Source organism: Felis catus, chromosome C1 (assembly GCF_018350175.1).
Source record: "Felis catus isolate Fca126 chromosome C1, F.catus_Fca126_mat1.0, whole genome shotgun sequence".
NCBI lineage: Eukaryota > Metazoa > Chordata > Mammalia > Carnivora > Felidae > Felis > Felis catus.
In genome coordinates, this window is record NC_058375.1 from 92,850,981 (window position 1) to 92,868,793 (window position 17,813).

The 17,813-nt window shown below is 40.2% G+C and overlaps 2 protein-coding genes and 1 pseudogene across 14 annotated transcripts in view; all 3 read right to left on the reverse strand.

Annotated features, from left to right (window-relative positions):
• The window catches only part of CLCC1 (chloride channel CLIC like 1), a 28,878-nt gene extending 28,370 nt beyond the window's left edge, over window positions 1–508 (reverse strand). For 2 of the 4 annotated variants that reach the window (XM_019837544.3, XM_006934960.4), the window contains exon 1: window positions 368–508. The gene's annotated coding sequence lies outside the window, so the exon portion shown is untranslated. Of the gene's footprint in view, window positions 1–9; window positions 322–367 lie in introns of those variants that run through there. The other 2 variants (XM_006934962.3, XM_006934961.3) reach the window with 2 other exon arrangements.
• Window positions 509–3,934: 3,426 nt separating this feature from the next.
• On the reverse strand, window positions 3,935–6,208 carry LOC101088944 (annotated as a pseudogene).
• Window positions 6,209–7,983: 1,775 nt separating this feature from the next.
• The window catches only part of WDR47 (WD repeat domain 47), a 70,311-nt gene continuing 60,481 nt past the window's right edge, over window positions 7,984–17,813 (reverse strand). For all 10 annotated transcript variants that reach the window (XM_019837550.3, XM_019837548.3, XM_019837549.3 and 7 more), the window contains 2 exons: window positions 12,634–12,852; window positions 7,984–9,337 (listed from right to left, as the gene is read on the reverse strand). In XM_019837550.3, the coding sequence (XP_019693109.1) occupies window positions 9,195–9,337; window positions 12,634–12,852 (362 nt within the window). In that variant the 3' untranslated portion in view covers window positions 7,984–9,194. The remainder of the gene's footprint in view (window positions 9,338–12,633; window positions 12,853–17,813) is intronic.

The window sequence follows — 17,813 nt, forward strand, 5'->3', positions numbered from 1 at the left end:
AACTACAACCAAACCCGAGCTATTCCGCTGGCGGTGTTCGATCAAACGCTGCGTAAAGTTTTCAGAGATAACTGAAGCCCAGGAAATTCAGCGTTCGCTCGACTCTGGCTTTGCAGTTGCTGCCCCTTTCCCTAGGCCGCTCTTTGAACCGTGTAACTCCCCAGCAGCCCGCGCTGCTCCCGAAGATAAGGCGGCCAGTCCTCGCCGATCCAGGCACAGCAGCCCGGGAGAGCGCGGCCCCCTGCCCCGGGCAGCGCCCGCCCAACCCGCCGGGGCCGAAGCCGTAATCCGCCCCCCGCACAAACACCGGACCGCGCCGACTCAAGGCCGGGTCACCAGCCTGCGTCTCGGGAAGAAGGGCACCTACCCGGCCTGCTGGAAAAGATGGCGAGCCGCCTAGCGGAGCCGCCGAACGCTTCAGCGGGAGCCTGGTTTCTGGCACCGCCTCATCGACTTACTCGGCTGGCAGCTGTGAGTCCTTCCCGGGCGCGCGGCTGATTGGCCCGCCGAGGGGGCGGGACCTGGCTCTGTCGGCTAGGTTTAGGCCAGGGTTTTTTACTTTGATCAGCTAGCTGAGCTCTCTGCAAGTGAAGCCAAATGTATACGAATGGGAAGCGTGTTCTCTTAGTATTGATGTATTTTGTAAGTCCGAATGTGCAACATCTACAATAATTGTTTAAGTAAGGTATAATGAACGACGAGGATAGTCCTATGTATGGGCGTGGAGGAGGACATGCTCACTATGGTGTAATTGGAAATTGGAAATTTTGTTTGTTTTTGTCTTTAACTGCTGCCCCGACAGTTTCAGGAAACTCTCCAAAGACGAAATGATGAGTTTTACAAACTAGGAAGAAATGAGAAGTACACAAGAGTTACTGGCAACAAATTTGAATGCTTTTTAAATGTGTAATGTGGTACACTTTAAGTGTGCATGTTGCTTATTACAATTTTTTAAGATTAAAATATACCTCACGTAAAGTTTACCATCTTAACACTTTTTAATATTTTTGAATGTTTACTTATTTTGAGAGAGAGAGAGAGAGAGAGGGAGGAGAGCACGTATGCAAGCGGGGAAGGAGTAGAGAGGGAATCCCAAGGGGACTCTGCTGGTAGAGGGGGCTCCATCCCACCAACCCTCAGATCATGACCTGAGCTGAAATCAAGAGTGGGAAGCTTAGCCGACTGAGCCACCCAGGCTCCCTAATTTTAGCCGTTTTTAAGTATACAGTTCAGGGTCATTAAGTATATTCATATTGTTGTGCAACAGTCACCACCATCCATCCTCCATAACTCCTTCATTCTGCAAAATGAAAACTCTACCCTTTAAACAACTCATCATTTCCCCACCCCCTTTCCCTGGCCCCTGGCAACCACCATTCTACTTTGTATCTTTACGAATTTGACCACACTAGGTACTTAAGTAGACTTATACAGTATTTGTCTTTTTGTTACTGGCTTATTTCACTTAGCATAATGTCCTCATGTTTCATCCATGTTGTAACATGTCAAAAATTCCATCTTTTTTAAAGGCTGAATAATATTTCATGGCATTGTTTACCATAGTTTGTTTATCCATTTATCTATTCATGAACTCCTAGGTTGCTGCTCTGAACATGGGCATGCAGATATCTCTTCAAACTCTGCTTTCAATGTTTTTGGGCATATATCCAGAAGTGGGATGGCTGGGTCACATAGTACTTCCATTTTTAATTTTTTGAAACCCACCATGCTGTTTTCTACAGTGCATGAACCATTTTAATATGATTAGCAACAGTTTAATGAAGCCATAGCATTTAAAGGATTCTCAAGTGGGAATCATATAAAACCTGCTATCAAAATCAGTAAAAGATGCAAGGCAGAACACATTTTAATACTGGTACAATGGCAAATGGCAGCCTTACAAGTATTTATTTATAGGATTTCTGCAGCATTTTTTTATAGCGTCTTTTATGAACCATTATTCCACAAGAATGATCAAATCATCATTTAGAGACAGTACATACTGGTTTATTTTATTATAAACATTATAAGTGCCCCCATAAAATATTGTTACAAATACTCAAATGTCTTATTCTCAGTGATTATTCCCTGTATTCTCACATAATACAAATGTATTTAGCAGGTTTTTTGAAACAAACTAGAATCATGTATGTTTCATAACTTCATCATCTGTTTAATTTTCATTCATAAATGTGTTGTAAACATAAATGTGGGTCTCCTAAGAACACAACATTGTCCCTAGGTCTGCTTTCCAGGCTGGTGACTTTCCACAACACTCACTGTATTTGGCATCTCAAAGCAGTATTTATCTGTGGAAATCTAGGCATTTCTGGGAAATTACTAAAATACCTTTTTTAGCCTATGCTAACTGGGGGGATATTTCAAGGATACCGTATATATAGCTGCTTCCTGTCAGGCTAGAATTTCAGTGAAGATCTAAAACCCCTTGTTTCCTATCCATGAGGCACTGCTATCTTTATTCTTGGAACTGCAAGGGGAGGTTATCACCATCAAAGCTAATCCTGTGCCTTCAGTCACGTTCACCCCTAATGAGAGTTCCCCTTCCTCCATGATACTTAACACATTAGTGATGGGGATCCTGGCTGAAGCTATAGTAGTGTCCACTGCTAAATAGATATATCTGACAAACGGGGGGCTCCCAGAAATACTTGGCAACTTTGTAGGGGACTTACTGATAGGGTTGCCTAATAAAATATAGAATGCCCAGTTAAATTTCAATTTCAGATGAAAAATCAATATTTTTTTAGTATAACTATGTCCCATGCAAAATTTGGGACATGCTTATACTAAAAGAAATCATCTATTGTTTAATGGAACATACTTATACTTAAAAGTTATTTGTTGTGAGGTACCTGGGTGGCTCACTGGGTTGAGCATCTGACTTCAGCTCAGGTCATGATCTCATGGTTTGTGAGTTGAAGCCCTGTGTCAGACTCCAAGCTGATTGTGGAGCATGATTGAGATTCTCTCTCTCTCCCTCTGCCTCTCCCCTCCTCCCCTGCTTCGCATGCTCCCTCTCTCTCTCTAAAAAAAAAAAGAAAGAAAAAAAAGTTTTTTGTTGTTTATCTGAAATAAAAATTTGATTTGTGTCGTGTATTTATAATTACTGAGTGTGGCAACTCTGGACTGGCAAGAAAGAACAAAAATCCAGTGAGGTGTGCGTTGTTACTGTTATTGAATTGACAGGCTGTTGAGGACAGAGAATTAGGTCTCACAGTGAATATGTTATGGACTTCAGAGAATCCTTCGGGGAATTGTGGGAAATACAAGCAAGGTTCATGCTGAGGTCCTCGTGAAACTTACATATAGCCGCATGAATGTGGACAGCAGATATCAAAGTAAGGAAAATTTCAGACTTCAGTGAGCCAGATAGAACTACCTACTTATGATGCTAGAAATGATACAGTCTGACTTTTAAGGTGACATTGGACGTTTTGCTTCAAATCCTTTTGGAAAATAATTGGGTTTGGATGGGGGATGGTCTTACCTCTTAACTGCTTATAGAGAACAGAAAACAAATCTAGAGGGTTTTTTTTACTGATCAAGTTTCAGCACTTAATGAATGCATTAGCTTTATAGGCTGAAATACTTTTATTTTTAATTACCCAAGAATATTCAAGATGAATGGAAATTTCTTAATGTCATAAGTGTACCTATTAAGTACAAATTAATTATCTAGTTAAATGTGAACAATGTTTCCAACCTAATTTGGGTAATTGCAGGATAAACATCACTTTGGGGATTGCATTTTCTCCAATCTGTTCTCTTATTGTTCATACAAAAAATATCCAAATACCCACTTTATACCACAGTATGTATGGGCTCCAAACATACTTTAATCCTTCAGATAGAATTATAGACTAGTATAGTTATTTATACATACTCTACTACATTAAAAAAAGGTTGGCTGATTTTATCTGTGTATTTTTTTGGACCATCACATGCAGTCAGGCAGAGTTGGCATCAGTTTTGTTCAACAAAGCTGCTTATAGAAAGTGGCAGAATTTGAGTTGGGCTTCTAAGGTGACTCCACTGTCTCCACTCCACTTTCTCCTTCAGTCCCAGGTCATGACTAGAGTCAACCTAGCTCCTGTTTCCATATTTTTTTTATTGGTAAGTGAGGTTCCACCTGGGCTCCTCTCTACAGCGACTTTCCTAAGTAGTTTCCACAGATTTATCTGGCTTTTACCAGGAATAAGTAAGACATTTGTCAGTTGAGTTGGTTACACTTTGGAGTTGGGTTTCAGGATAACACCCTGCAGGTCAGAGACAGTAACTAGTGGATTCCATGCCTTTGGTGCTGGTACAAACATCTCCATCAAAACTGTGTCGTCTTGGGGTGCCTGAGTGGCTCAGTTGGTTAAGCATCTGACTTCTGCTCGGGTCATGATCTCACAGGTCATGAGTTCCAGCCCCGCATTGGGCTCTGTGCTGACAGCACAGGGCCTGGAGCCTGCTTTGGATTCTGTGTCTCCCTTTCTCTCTGCCCCTCCCCCACTCATTCTCCCTCTCTCTCTCTCTCTCTCTCTCTCTCTCTCTGATGAATAAACATTAAGAAATTAAAAAAAAAAAAAACCTGTCTTCTTTAATTTCAGTAAGTAGATCTTTAATTGTTGGCTGCATGAATCCATCTTTTTTTTAATGGTCCAGGCTGAAGTGTTTTAATACAGTCAGAATTTCTGAGGGGCACCTGGCTGGCTCAATCAGTTGAGCATCCAACTCTTGGTTTTGACTCAGGTCATGATCTCCTTGTTCATGGGTTTGAGCTCTGATTCAGGCTCTGTGCTGACAGCACGGAGCCTGCTTGGGATTCTCTCTCCCTCTCTTTCTGCCCCTCCCCTGCTTGCTCTCTCTCTCTCTCTCTCTCTCTCAAAATAAATAAAAATAATGGGGCACCTGGGTGGCGCAGTCGGTTAAGCGTCCGACTTCAGCCAGGTCACGATCTCGCGGTCCTTGAGTTCGAGCCCCGCGTCGGGCTCTGGGCTGATGGCTCAGAGCCTGGAGCCTGTTTCTGATTCTGTGTCTCCCTCTCTCTCTGCCCCTCCCCCGTTCATGCTCTGTCTCTCTCTGTCCCAAAAATAAGTAAACGTTGAAAAAAAAATTAAAAAAAAATAAATAAAAATAAACTAAAAAAAAAAAAGAATTTCTGAGCAGCAAAGGTGCTATAGGTGGTGGAAGTACAGGCAGAGGAGGAGGTGGAGGGAGTGGAGACAGAATTGGATGAGGAGGAAGATGGCTGGCCGGCTGTGGCAGCATGGGAGGAAGTGCAGCTCAGGATTCTCCAGGGATGGTTAGGACACAGGCAGGCACATTTGTAAATTTACCACTTATGTGACACATTTGACCAGAGCTCGGACAGGTCAAATTTTCCAAGATGGTCCTTCAGTGCTTCCTGGAGTTTGCACAATTCACTTTCCAAAATGCAAAACCATGGGGCGCCTGGGTGGCGCAGTCGGTTAAGCGTCCGACTTCAGCCAGGTCACGATCTCGCGGTCCGGGAGTTCGAGCCCCGTGTCAGGCTCTGGGCTGATGGCTTGGAGCCTGGAGCCTGTTTCCGATTCTGTGTCTCCCTCTCTCTCTGCCCCTCCCCTGTTCATGCTCTGTCTCTCTCTGTCCCAAAAATAAATAAAAAGCGTTGAAAAAAAAAAAAAAACCAACAACAAAACAAAACAAAATGCAAAACCATTGTTTTAGACCAGGAAGTTCTTAGTGGCAGATACAGAATGGAAAGATGGGGTCTTTCAATACTTCTAAACTCTGGGCCATTGCAGTTCCTACACCAGTTGTACATAGACCACACTCTATTTTACTGTATCTTTGATACTGTATCTTTGAAGTTCCAGTATGATCTTAGCCAGCTTCTGCTGAGTGTTATCTATTGAAGCAATAACCACTCTTTCTGGTGATGGTGGCAGACTGGGAAGTATAATTAGCTTGAACTGAAAGTGAAAGGCTTTTTTTTTTTTTTTTTTTTGGATATCTTTTCACTTTGGCTTTTAGCTTTCTTCCTCATTGTGTCAACTTGGGCATGATTTAAGTCTAAGAGCCTGGGAATTAGATAGAGTCAGGGTAGTGGCCTTTCCCTTGCTATAGGGACTACACTATTTTATGCAAGAGTTCCAATTTCTCCACATCCTTGCCAACACATATAATCTCGTGTTTTTGATAATGGCTATCCTAATGGGTGTGAGGTGGTATCTCATTGTGGTTTTCATTTTCACTTCCCTAATGAATAAGTGTTAATCATGTTTTCATGTGCTTATTGATCATTTGTCTACATTCTTTGGAGAAATGCCTAGTCAAATACTTTGCCCATTTTTTAAATTTATGCTTTTTAATGTTTATTTTTGAGAGACAGAGTGCGAGCAGGGGAGGGGCAGAGAGAGAGGGAGAACAGAATCTGCAGCGGGCTCCAGGCTCTGAGCTGTCAGCACAGAGCCTGATGTGGGGCCCGAACGCACACAATGTGAGATTATGACCTGAGTCGAAGTCGGATGCTTAACTGACTGAGCCACTCAGATGCCCCCCTTTGCCCATTTTTTAATCTGGTTGGTTTTTTGGGTTGTTTTTAAGCTATAGTTCTTATATATTCTGGATATTAATCCTTTATCAGATATATGATTGCAGATCTTTTCTCCCATTTTGTAGGTTGCATTTTCTCCCTGCTGATTCTGTCCTTTGGTACCTGAGTGGCTCGGTCAGTTAAGGGTCCAATTCTTGATTTCAGCTCAGGTCATGATCTCACAGTTCTTGAGATCCAGTCCTGCACAGTCAGTGCAGCGCCTGCTTGGGATTCTCTCTCTCTCTCTGCCCCTCCCCTGCTCACTCTCTCTCCCTTTCAAAATATTTTTTAAAAAAATAAGATTTGAATCAGACTTCTGATACTTCTGTAGGAAGGGGTTAAACATTTCTGCACCCCCTCCCTTCCTCACTGTCCTTCCCCAACCCACTGAGAAGGGTTTAGAGAATGTAGATACCTCAATTCTCTTATTTTCTTGTTTACATGAACCTCTAAGAATCTATTCGCCTCCATGCCATGGAGAAGACAGTGTGGAGGCATGGGAAAAAGGAAATGTATAATAAGATGTTTATTAAAGTAATTTCTAGTGCTTATTATCTAATGCACTGCAAAATGAATTCTATATCCCATATATAGGAGGATCATAAAGTTCTCTCCTTGATAGTGATGGAATAATTTTATGAACACTTTTTTACCATGAAGTTGAACTGGTCTGTATCAGGAAAATGCCTTTTTTCCTAGTTTTAAACTTAACACTAATGACCTGCTGTAATGTGTAGAATGTGTAAAATTAAGCATGGAAGTAAACTGAAGAGATGTGGCAAATTTTAACAGAATTCCCTTCTGCAAAGGTAGGAAAACAGTGTACCCGCTGAATACACACAACTAATTAGATTGCATTTCTTTCCAAAGCACTCAGTTCAACATATTTGTAGTCTAACTTACAATTTATGTATTTTCCTGGGCTTTTATTAATCAACTTTCACAATATATCCAGGATGGACAGTTCCCTAGACTGTGAATAAAAGAAATAGGAGACACACAAAAGTTAGGCAGTTGCCAGGGGTTAAAAAGTAAGTTAGTAGGGGCACCTGGGAGGCTCAGTGGATTAAGCGTCCATCTCCTGATTTTGGCCCAGGTGATGATCTCATGGCTGTGGGATCGAGCCCCACATCAGGCTCCCACACCGAGCGTGGAGCCTGCTTACAATTCTTTTTTTTTTTCTCTCTCTCTCTCTCCCCCTCCCTTCTCCTCTCCCCTGCTCATGTTCTCTTTCTCTCTCAAGTTAAAAAATAAAAATAAACTAAAAAGTAAGTTAGTAGAACTATAGGAAGAAATTTAAGAAATTGATTGTGGGGTTCACCCACTGGCCACAACACTTCCAAGTAAACTGGAAAAAATAACACTCTAAGTTGAAAGTCACAGACACTGAGGAAGAGGAATTCTTTTAGATGTCAAGAGGTCTTTATTGAAATAATAGCACAGTTACACTTCTAATAATATCCTTTCCACTTGTATACAATAGATTAAAAATGCTTGCTACATACAGTGCACAGACAGTTCAATAATTAGAACCAACTCAACTGCATTTGAAATAAATAAAATAGCCTATTTAATAATTTAAAGTAAAATTACTGTACAATATGAAAATAAAGATACATAAATGTTAGGATCTACAATGCCATAGAAATAAAATCATTATTCTGCATTACACAAAACAGTGCAAGAAACAAATCCAAATAAGCTTTTGGAGTGCAAAGTTTAAATTTTTCCATTTTAAATTATCATGCAGACATAGCATTTCAAACCATGCTATAGTCTATGGCAAATTTTTTATTTTTAAGAGGAAAAATGCTAGCCAGTCAGTTTACTGTACCATCAAGTGTTGCATCACATAGCGCTGCTGCTCTGCTTCTACAGTACAGTTTAGAAGGGAGGTATCCTGTTGCATTCAAAAAACTGAAATTAACAAGTTTCTGAAGCAAACATATTTACCTTTTAAGCCTGAAACGAAATAATGTGACAAAATAGTAATCATATCCCTGGGTTTGAGAAAGAAAAGGCCAATACCACATAATGAACTAAGAAGCAGTTTTCCATCCATCTTTCAACTCCATAATGATCCTTAGTGAAAATAACCATGTAACTTTTGAGAGACATAAAAAATTCTGACCTCTAGCTGACAAGTGATACAGTATCATGGGCTTGTGAGAAAAGTAATTTCTGAACACCTATGTTTAATTCGTGTAGAGCTTGGTTGCGTTACATGTAATAGTATGCTTAAAGTATAGCTCAATTTCAATGTGTATATAAAACTGTTATTTAGGCAAAGACCAAGGAATGCATTTAATACTAAACCGTAAACACATCGTCCACCTCGGAGTGCACACTGACAACATAAGAGCTCTTCCGCAGACTTTGGCAACAAGACTACATACAGCAGATCACAGCAGCACGAGCTCACGTGGAAGACTGAAAGCACTGCAGAATAACTCCACCCAACAGTTCCTATCAAAGGGATACATGGTAATAAGGGGCCTCCTCGTGCTAAGCCGCTTTCCCAGTCAGTCTATGTTCTTCAGATTTGTTATTTTCACAACTCAGTAGTCTTAAGTCTCTGTGCTTTCACTGCATAGATTGACACTGGGTTACTCTATCCGTTGTAAGTCCAGAGGGTTACAGTTCTGTCTGCAGAGGACGACAGGAAGGACAGATCCTGGGTGTGCCATCTGCACTGAATCACTTTGTCCTTGTGCTCCCCTACCACCATGATAGGAAGCTGCTTAGTGAGATCTCCTAAATTAAAAAGAGAGATACTGATTTACAATACAAAAGAAGTATATGTATAGATTTCACACACTTCCTGTTACTTGAAGACATTATAGTACACAAAGTCCTAAACTACATCAATTTAATACATTTAAAGGTTTAAACAGGGATAAATTATTGAATATCTGTTAGTAGGATTGGGTAAAATATACACAGCAACATTGGACACAGCTGCCACTCTCTCCTTGAAACTATCTCTCAACTTCTCTCTGACTTTGGTGCCACTACATCTTGGTTTCCTTTGCTGGTTTGCTGTTGTTCCTTTCCCAGGAATCAGCCTTCAAATTTCCTGTTTACTTTATATCCACTTCCTACAAAATTTCATCTAGTACCATGATACCATGGCCATTTGTATACTTATGACTCACACATTTCGCCTCCAACCTTGACTTCTCACCTGAGCTCCAGACTAGAATGCAAATAGCTATTCGACATCTCACTTGACTGCCTCATAGTCATCTTCATTTGTTCAAACTGAACACTTGATTTTCTTGCCCAAACCTGTTCCTCCTATCTTCCTTATCTCAATTAACAGCACCACCTAGTTGCTCATGCGGAAAACCTAGGAATCAGCATTCCGCTAACTCCTCAAATTTAATCCAAATTAAAATATATCCCAAATTCAGTCACTTTGCACCACCCTCCACCTCTACCACCCTAGCCCAAGCTACTATCAATCTCTCAACTGAACTGTTCTGATAATCTCCTGATATTTATACTTATAATCCATTCTCCCTACAGAACTCAAAATTACCTTTTGAACAATATCAATAGATATCAAATCAGATCACTCCCTGTTTTAAATATTCCAAAGGATTCCCATTATGCTTTTTAAACATGCCTATAAAACCCTGCCTCAGATTTATTCTTCTGTCCCTCACTCCCTTAGTTCTCTAAGTCCCAGCCACACTGGCTTCTTGTAGCCTCGTGAACATGTTGAATTCACTCCTGCCTCAGCACCTCTCCAGAAGCTACGATCTCCTCCTGGGGTCCTGCCCTGGCTGTGCCTTCTCATCACACAAGTCTCTGCACAAATGGCATTTCCCTAGAGAGATCTACCTGAGCCTACCTAAAATAGCCTTCCCTATCCACCCATTCTCTCCCACCTTGCTAATTTTTTAACTGCACTTACCAATACTTGAAATTACATCATTATCTGGTTTACTTTTTATTGACCTCTAAAATGTAAGCTCCAGGGGTGCCTGCGTGGCTCAGTCGGTTAAGCGTCTGACTTTGCCTCAGGTCATGATCTCATGGTTCGTGGGTCAAGCCCCACGTTGGGCTCTGTGCTGACAGCTCAGAGCCTGGAGCCTGCTTCAGATTCTGTGTCTCCCTCTCTATTGCCCCTCCTCTGCTCCCACTCTGTCTCTCTCAAAAATAAATAAATATTAAAAAATATATATTTAAAATGTAAGCTCCATCAAGGAGGAAGTTCCCTGTCTTATTCATCTCTCTTCTGTCTCTAGTTGATACAAAATAAATGATTGCTTACTAAGTAATTAAAAATAAAACTAGATGCTGAAGATATAATTACACATATTATACATTTTTTAAAGCAGAAGCAGGGGTGCCTGGGTGGCTCACTCGGTTAAGCAGCCGACTCTTGGTATCGATTCAGGTCATGATCTCATGGTTCGTGCGTTCAAGCCCTGTGTTGGGCTTGCACTGACAGTGCACAGCTTGCTTGGGATTCTCTCTCTCTCTGCCCCTCCCATGCTTGAGCTCTCTTTCTCTCTCAAAATAAATAAACTTTAAAGTAGAAGCAAAGTGGAGTACATAAATGTGTATTTTAACATCTACCATCACTGAACTCAAAATGATTCATTGTAATAAGTGCTGATTCTTTTCAATATTTTAAGAACTACTTAATAAGACTATTTACTTGATCTGTTTAATAATTTTCTATAAGTCACATCAATACAGTGCCAGTAATTTGACCACTGAATACTATAAAACTAAAATTTGAAAATATTATATAGTCGATTACAGTGGATTAACAACAACATCCCAAATAGCCATAAAAATCCTGGAAGAGAGCACAGGCAGTAATTTCTCTGACATCAACAGTAGCAACATTTTTCTAGGTATGTCTCCTGAGGCAAAGGAAATGAAAGCAAAAATGAACTCCTGGGGCTACAGCAAAGTAACAAGCTTCTGCACAGCAAAGGAAACAATCAACAAAACAGAAAGAGAACCTATGGAGTGGGAGAAGATACTTGCAAATGACATATCTGATAAAGGCTTAGTAACTAAAACATAATAAAGAACTTACACAAACACACACACACACATAAAAAAAACCCCCAAATAATCTAATTAAAAATGGGCAGAAGACATGAACAGACATGTCTCCAAAGACAGACAGATGGCCAACAGACACATGAAAAGATGCTCAACATCACTCATCATCAGGGAAATACAAGTCAAAATTACAAATGAGTTATCAACTCACACCTGTCAGAATGGCTAAATCAACAACACAACACAGGTTTTGGTGAGGATGTGGAGAAAAAAGGAATTCTTGTGCACCCAAAAGGTGGGAATGTAAACTAGTATAGCCACAATGGAAAACAGTACAAAGGTTCCTCAAAAAATTAAAACTAGAGTTATCATATCCAGTAATTCCATTACTGGGTATCTACCCAAAGAACACAAAAACCCTAATTCAAAAGATATACGCACCCTTGTATTTATTGTAGCATTATTTACAATAGCCAAGATATGGAAGCAACCCAAATATCCACAATAGATGAACAGATATGGAACACACACACACACACACACACACACACACACACACACACACACACAGGAATATTACTCAGCCATAAAAAACAATGAAGTCTTGGCATTTGCCAACAACATGGATGGAGGGTATAATACTAAGTGAAATAAATCATTCAGGGAAAGACATATACCATACGATTTCACTCATATGTGGAATTTAAGAAACAAAACAAAGAAAACAAGGAACAAAAAAACCAGAGTCTTAACTAAAGAGAACTGATAGTTACCAGAGGAGAGGTGCATGGGGGATGGATGAAATAAAGGAAGGGGAAAGGGATTACAAGTATAATTATCTCAATGAGCACCGGGTGATGTATGGAATTGTTGAATGGCTATATTTTACACCCAAAAGTAATATAACACCATATGCTAATTATACTGGAATTTAAAAAGAAAAATTTAAAAAAAATATGTGGATTAAAAAAAAATCCCAAATAGGAGAGACCACAAAAAAGGAAAAAGTCAATCTCTCTCACCTTGCAGGTCTGTCACCTTTATTTTCATATCATAGGATCCTGTTAGCAAGTAGTGAGCTCCAGGAGAGAATCGAACAGAGCGAACATCGCTGGAATGAGGATGATAACTTTGTACCATTCTTCCTCCTCTTATGTCATACAACATGCAGCTAGAATCTTCTTGTCCTGTGGCCAAGAGACGTCCACTGGGATCTACAGCTACAGATGCCACTGCACTGCCTGTATAGAAGACAGAATAAAAGTTTCACATGGAAAAACCAATACAGCTAAACTACAACAGCTAATTGTGTTCATGGAACCATACATTAAAAATTTAATGTAGCTGGGGCACCTGGGTGGCTCAGTCGGCTGAGTGTCCGACTTCGGCTCAGGTCATGATCTCACGGCTTGTGAGTTTGAGCCCTGCGTCGGGCTCTGTGCTGACAGCTCAGAGCCTGGAGTCTGCTTCTGATTCTGTGTCTCCCTCTCTCTCTTCCCCTAACCCACTCGCATTCTGTCTCTGCCTCTCTCAAAAATAAATAAACATTAAAAAAAATTTTTTTTAATTTAATGTAGCTTGTCAATACTGTTAAGGAAAAATCCAAATCAACATTCAACCATGGACACCTGGATGGCTCAGTCAGTTTAGTGTCTGACTTCATTTGAGGTCATGATCTTGCTATTCATGAGTTCGAGCCCTGCAGAGGGCTCTGTGCTAACAGCAAGAAGCCCACTTCAGATCATCTGTCTCCCTCTCTCTCTCTGCACAACCCCCCCATGCATGCATACACTCTCATTCTCTCTCTCAAAAATAAACATTAAAAAAAAAACATTCAACCAATAAATACTTTCATCCTTTTTAGAGACAAAGTGTAAGCAAGATTCTATGAGAAACAAGAAAGTCTGGTTTTTTTTGTTTTTTTTTTTTTTTTATCATCTGGGAGAACCCCCTGGGACACCATTACCTATAACACAATAGTACAATAGATGAGCCACTATTCCTAAGGCAGTGCTATCACTGCTGGGTAAGTGTCCAGAAATATTCCCGTAACCAGCTCAGAGTCTAGTTAAGGGAATAAGAAATTAAGTAACAAAATATGTTTTAGGACATAGTAGAGGAAATGTGTCTAAGCAACATAAGAATAACTGCCAGCAGGAACTGGATGAAAATAAGTGCTGAGTTCACAGGTTGCATCCCTAAATCCAGATTAGGCATTTTCAATGGGGGTAATAATGCCCCCAAGGGAGTGCAAAATGGTTTCCAGGGGATAGAAAAACTCTTAAACATTAAAAAAAGTTTGTTAGCACCCCCACCCCCCAAAGCTTAACCTCACCAAACAAAATCTTACTCCTTAGTATTTAATTTCTCTTGTTAGGAAAAAATTTAATTTCGTTTTTCTCCTCGCAGGGGGCAATAATGAAAATAAGGTTGAAGAATACTGCTCTAGGCTGACGTGGCTTGGGAATACTTCACAGAAAAAAGGGACATAAGTTAGACTTTAAAGAACAGTAAATAGTATAAATAAGAGAGAAACTGTATTTATTATACACATATGTAAAAATAATCTTTGCCTAAGATTTTGATAGAGAAAAGATGAGGGCTATTACATGAAACGGAATTACATGAAATAACATTTAGAGGAAAAGTATAAAAATGTTTAAGGACAGGTGGCTTAGTTTCCTGGAGTCACTTGGTTCAACAAATTAACATAAAAGGTAGTTTGTAGCTGAGCCATAAAAGGCAGATTAGGGTCAAGGGGTGCCTGCATGGCTCCGTTAAGTGTCCAGCTCTTGATTTCAGCTCAGGTCATGATCTCATGATTCATGAGATCAAGCCCCACATCTGGATCTGCACTAACAGTGTGGAGCCTGCTTGGGATTTTCTCTCTCCCTATCTCTGTGCCCCTCTCCTGCTGTGCTCTATGCTATGTCTCTCTCTCTCAAAATAAACAAACATGGAAAAAAAAAAAAAAAGGCAGGTTAGGGCCAGACTTTTAGGCATCTGCAGTGTCAAACTGCAGAGTTTGAACTTGTTCTTATACACAGTGAAACATAACTGCAAATTTCCCAGCAAGAGAATTATATAGTCTAATCAGTACTTTGAAAAGATTAATCTATGTGAAAATGTGTTTCAAATTCAAATAGACTTTGAAGTCTAAAAGGGTAACCTCTAGAAGACAAGACAACTAATAGAATAACAAGAGAATAAGAACCTAAATGAAGACGGACACATTTTACCAAAAAAAATTGAATGAAGAATCAACAGTCTTGTCCTCAATGGGGCAAAAAAAGGAGAAAAAAAAATGAGTCCTAGATTTCAAATCTAGTTGCATGAGGAAATAAGAGAATCGTTATCCAAAAAAGGGGAAATGAGAAGAAGAACTGATTTGCAGGGGAAATATAATGACTTTAGTTTTATACATGCAAAGTTGATGATGCCAACAGAAATCCAGGAAAGTCTGTTAGGCTCCAGGCTCTGGGCTGTCAACACAGAGCCCGACACAGGGCTTAAACTCACGGACCACGAGGTTATGAGCTGAGCTGAAGTCGGACACTTAACCGACTGAGCAACCCTAGAGCCCCACAAATATATAATTCTAAATAGTGATAAGAGCTATGAAGTCAACAAATGGAGTTCAGTGATAGAAAATAATGGTGAGGTCCCAATTAGTGCAAAGAAGGCCTTTCTGGCAAGGTGCTACTGAAGCTAAGACGTAAAGATTAGAAGGACCTAACCAAGAGAAGACAAATGGAAGAACATTTCAGGTCAAGGAAACAGCATGTGAACTCACTAGAGGTGGGAAGTTTGGTACATTCCAGGAAATGAAAGGAAAAACAAGTGATCTGAGTTAAGACTAGAGGAATACACAATGCCAGATCAAGCAGGGTCTTGGGGGCATGGTAAAGAGTCTGCACATTAACCTAGGAGCAATCAGAAAGCACTGAAGTGCTTGCTGTAAGCAGAGTCTGATGTGCTCTGGCTGTTGTGTGGACCGTGGGCTGGAGGTGGCAAAAGTGTAAGTGCAGACTAAGGAAGCTCTTGCAGTGGTTAAGTTGAGAGATGGTGGTGGTTTATCCTAGAGTGGTGCCAATAAAAACGGAAAGCAGTAGATGGATTTAAGATAAATTTTGGAGGCTAAAACAACAATTTGTTTATGGATTGATTACTGGAGGGAAGGAGAGAAAGAGGGATCTGGGGAGACTCCTTCTGGCATGGACAATGGGTGGTAGTACCACTTAGGTGAGGAGGTGTGGGGCAGTTTTGTTTAAGGAGAGAGGTCATTGATTCAATAGTTTGGTTTAAGACACGTTAAGTTTGACATATCCTAGAAGATATCCAAAAGGAGGTTAGAAATATGAGCCAGCCATGCAGAAAAAGTTTGGGCTAGAGACAAAAATTTTAGGTCTGTCAACATATGAGTTACACTTAAAGCTGGAGGAACAGATGTAGTCAAGTAGAGAAAGGAAGGAGACAAAAGTCCTAGTCCTAGGGAATGTCAAATTTAGAGACTAAGCAGATAAGAAAGAATCACAAAGGAACAGTTATACAGAAAGGTAAAAGGAGAATAAAAAGCCCAAAAGAAAAGAGAAAGAGGTTAACTGCTGCAAGTCACCGAGAACTGAAGTAAAATAAGGACTTAAAGGTGATGCGACAAGGGTATCTGGGTGGGTCAGTCGGTTAAGCGTCAGACTGTGGCTCAGGTCACGATCTCATGGCTCTTGAGTTCGAGCTCCATATTAGGCTCTCTGCTCTCAGCACAGAGCCTGCTTTGGATCCTTTGTCTCCCTCTCTCTTTACTGCTCCCCCGCTGGTTCATTCTCTCTCTCTTTCTCTCTCTCAAAAATAAACTTAAAAAAAAAAAAAAAGGTGATGTGACAAAATGAAATTGTTGGTGACCTTGAAAAATGTAGCTCTTGCTGGAGTGGAGGAAGCAAGAGACAGACTGGAATAGGTGGAAGACTAAGGGTGAGGTAATGGAAACAGTATATGTAAGCAAGACTTCTGAGACATCTGGGTAGAAAGAGCAAAAAATTGGGAGGGAGATAAGGAGGTCAACAGAGGAACTTTGGGGCATTGCCAATTCTATAACATTTTTGTAGGTCTATGGTAGACAAGAAAGAAGGGCAGATCCAGTAGAGGAGATAATGTTGCAAGAGAGAGGAGATGACCAAAATGTTGAAGTCTCTGAAAAGGAGAGAAAAGGGGGTGGAATAATTTAGACAACTAGGGGAAAGTTTGGAGATAAGTCAGTGAGATAAATGTATAGAAACTAAGCAAAGAAAACCAAAAAATACAATTATTAACACCAAGAAAAACAAAAGATATGAAAGAAAAGGAAAAAAAAAGATATGGATAGCACAGTAAGTGCTCAGAGTGGTTAAAACAATGTAAAGAATGAATACTGATCTAACCAAAAATGGTACAGCTATATTGAAAAGATAGGAGACAGAAAGTATGTGAGTGGATGAGGAACAACAGGAATCAGAAAGGGACATGAAAAGTTAAACCTTCATCTTTTATGGTGTTAAGGGAATAAACAATCCTAAAAATCTATGATTATGGGTATGTTATTTAGAAATATGGAAACTATGAAAATACAACTACTACAAAAGTTTAAAATGGTTGCCTTGGAGGGAATCCTAGGTGGCTCACTCAGATAAGCATCCGACTTTTGATTTTGGCTCAGGTCATGATCTCATGAGGTTCATGAGACGGAGCCCCATGTCGGGCTCTGCGTTGACAGTGCAGAGACTGCTTGGGATTCTCTCTCCCTCTGCCTCTCCCCCACTTGTGCATGTGACACATGCACACGTGTGCACTCTCTCTCTCTTTCAAAAATAAATAAACATGAAAGAAAAGGTTTCCTTGGAGAAATGGGAAGCGAGGCAATGGCTGAAGGCCAGGGGACAATTCTCAGGGTACTGATATTTTTCTTATTCAAACCTTATTGAACTGTTTGGTTCTTTAAACCATGTTACACATTAACTTTGGTGACAGTGCAAACTAAAGTTTAACAAATCAATGATCACATGTTCATATATAAAAATACACATGTGTGTGTATTCCAGAATCAAGCTTGCTAGAACAAATCATATCTGGTTGGAATCAAAGTATAGAAAAAGGTCCATGTAAAAACTAAAAAAAACAATAGAACAAATCAATGAAACCAGGAACTGGTTCTTTGGGGGAAAAAAAATCA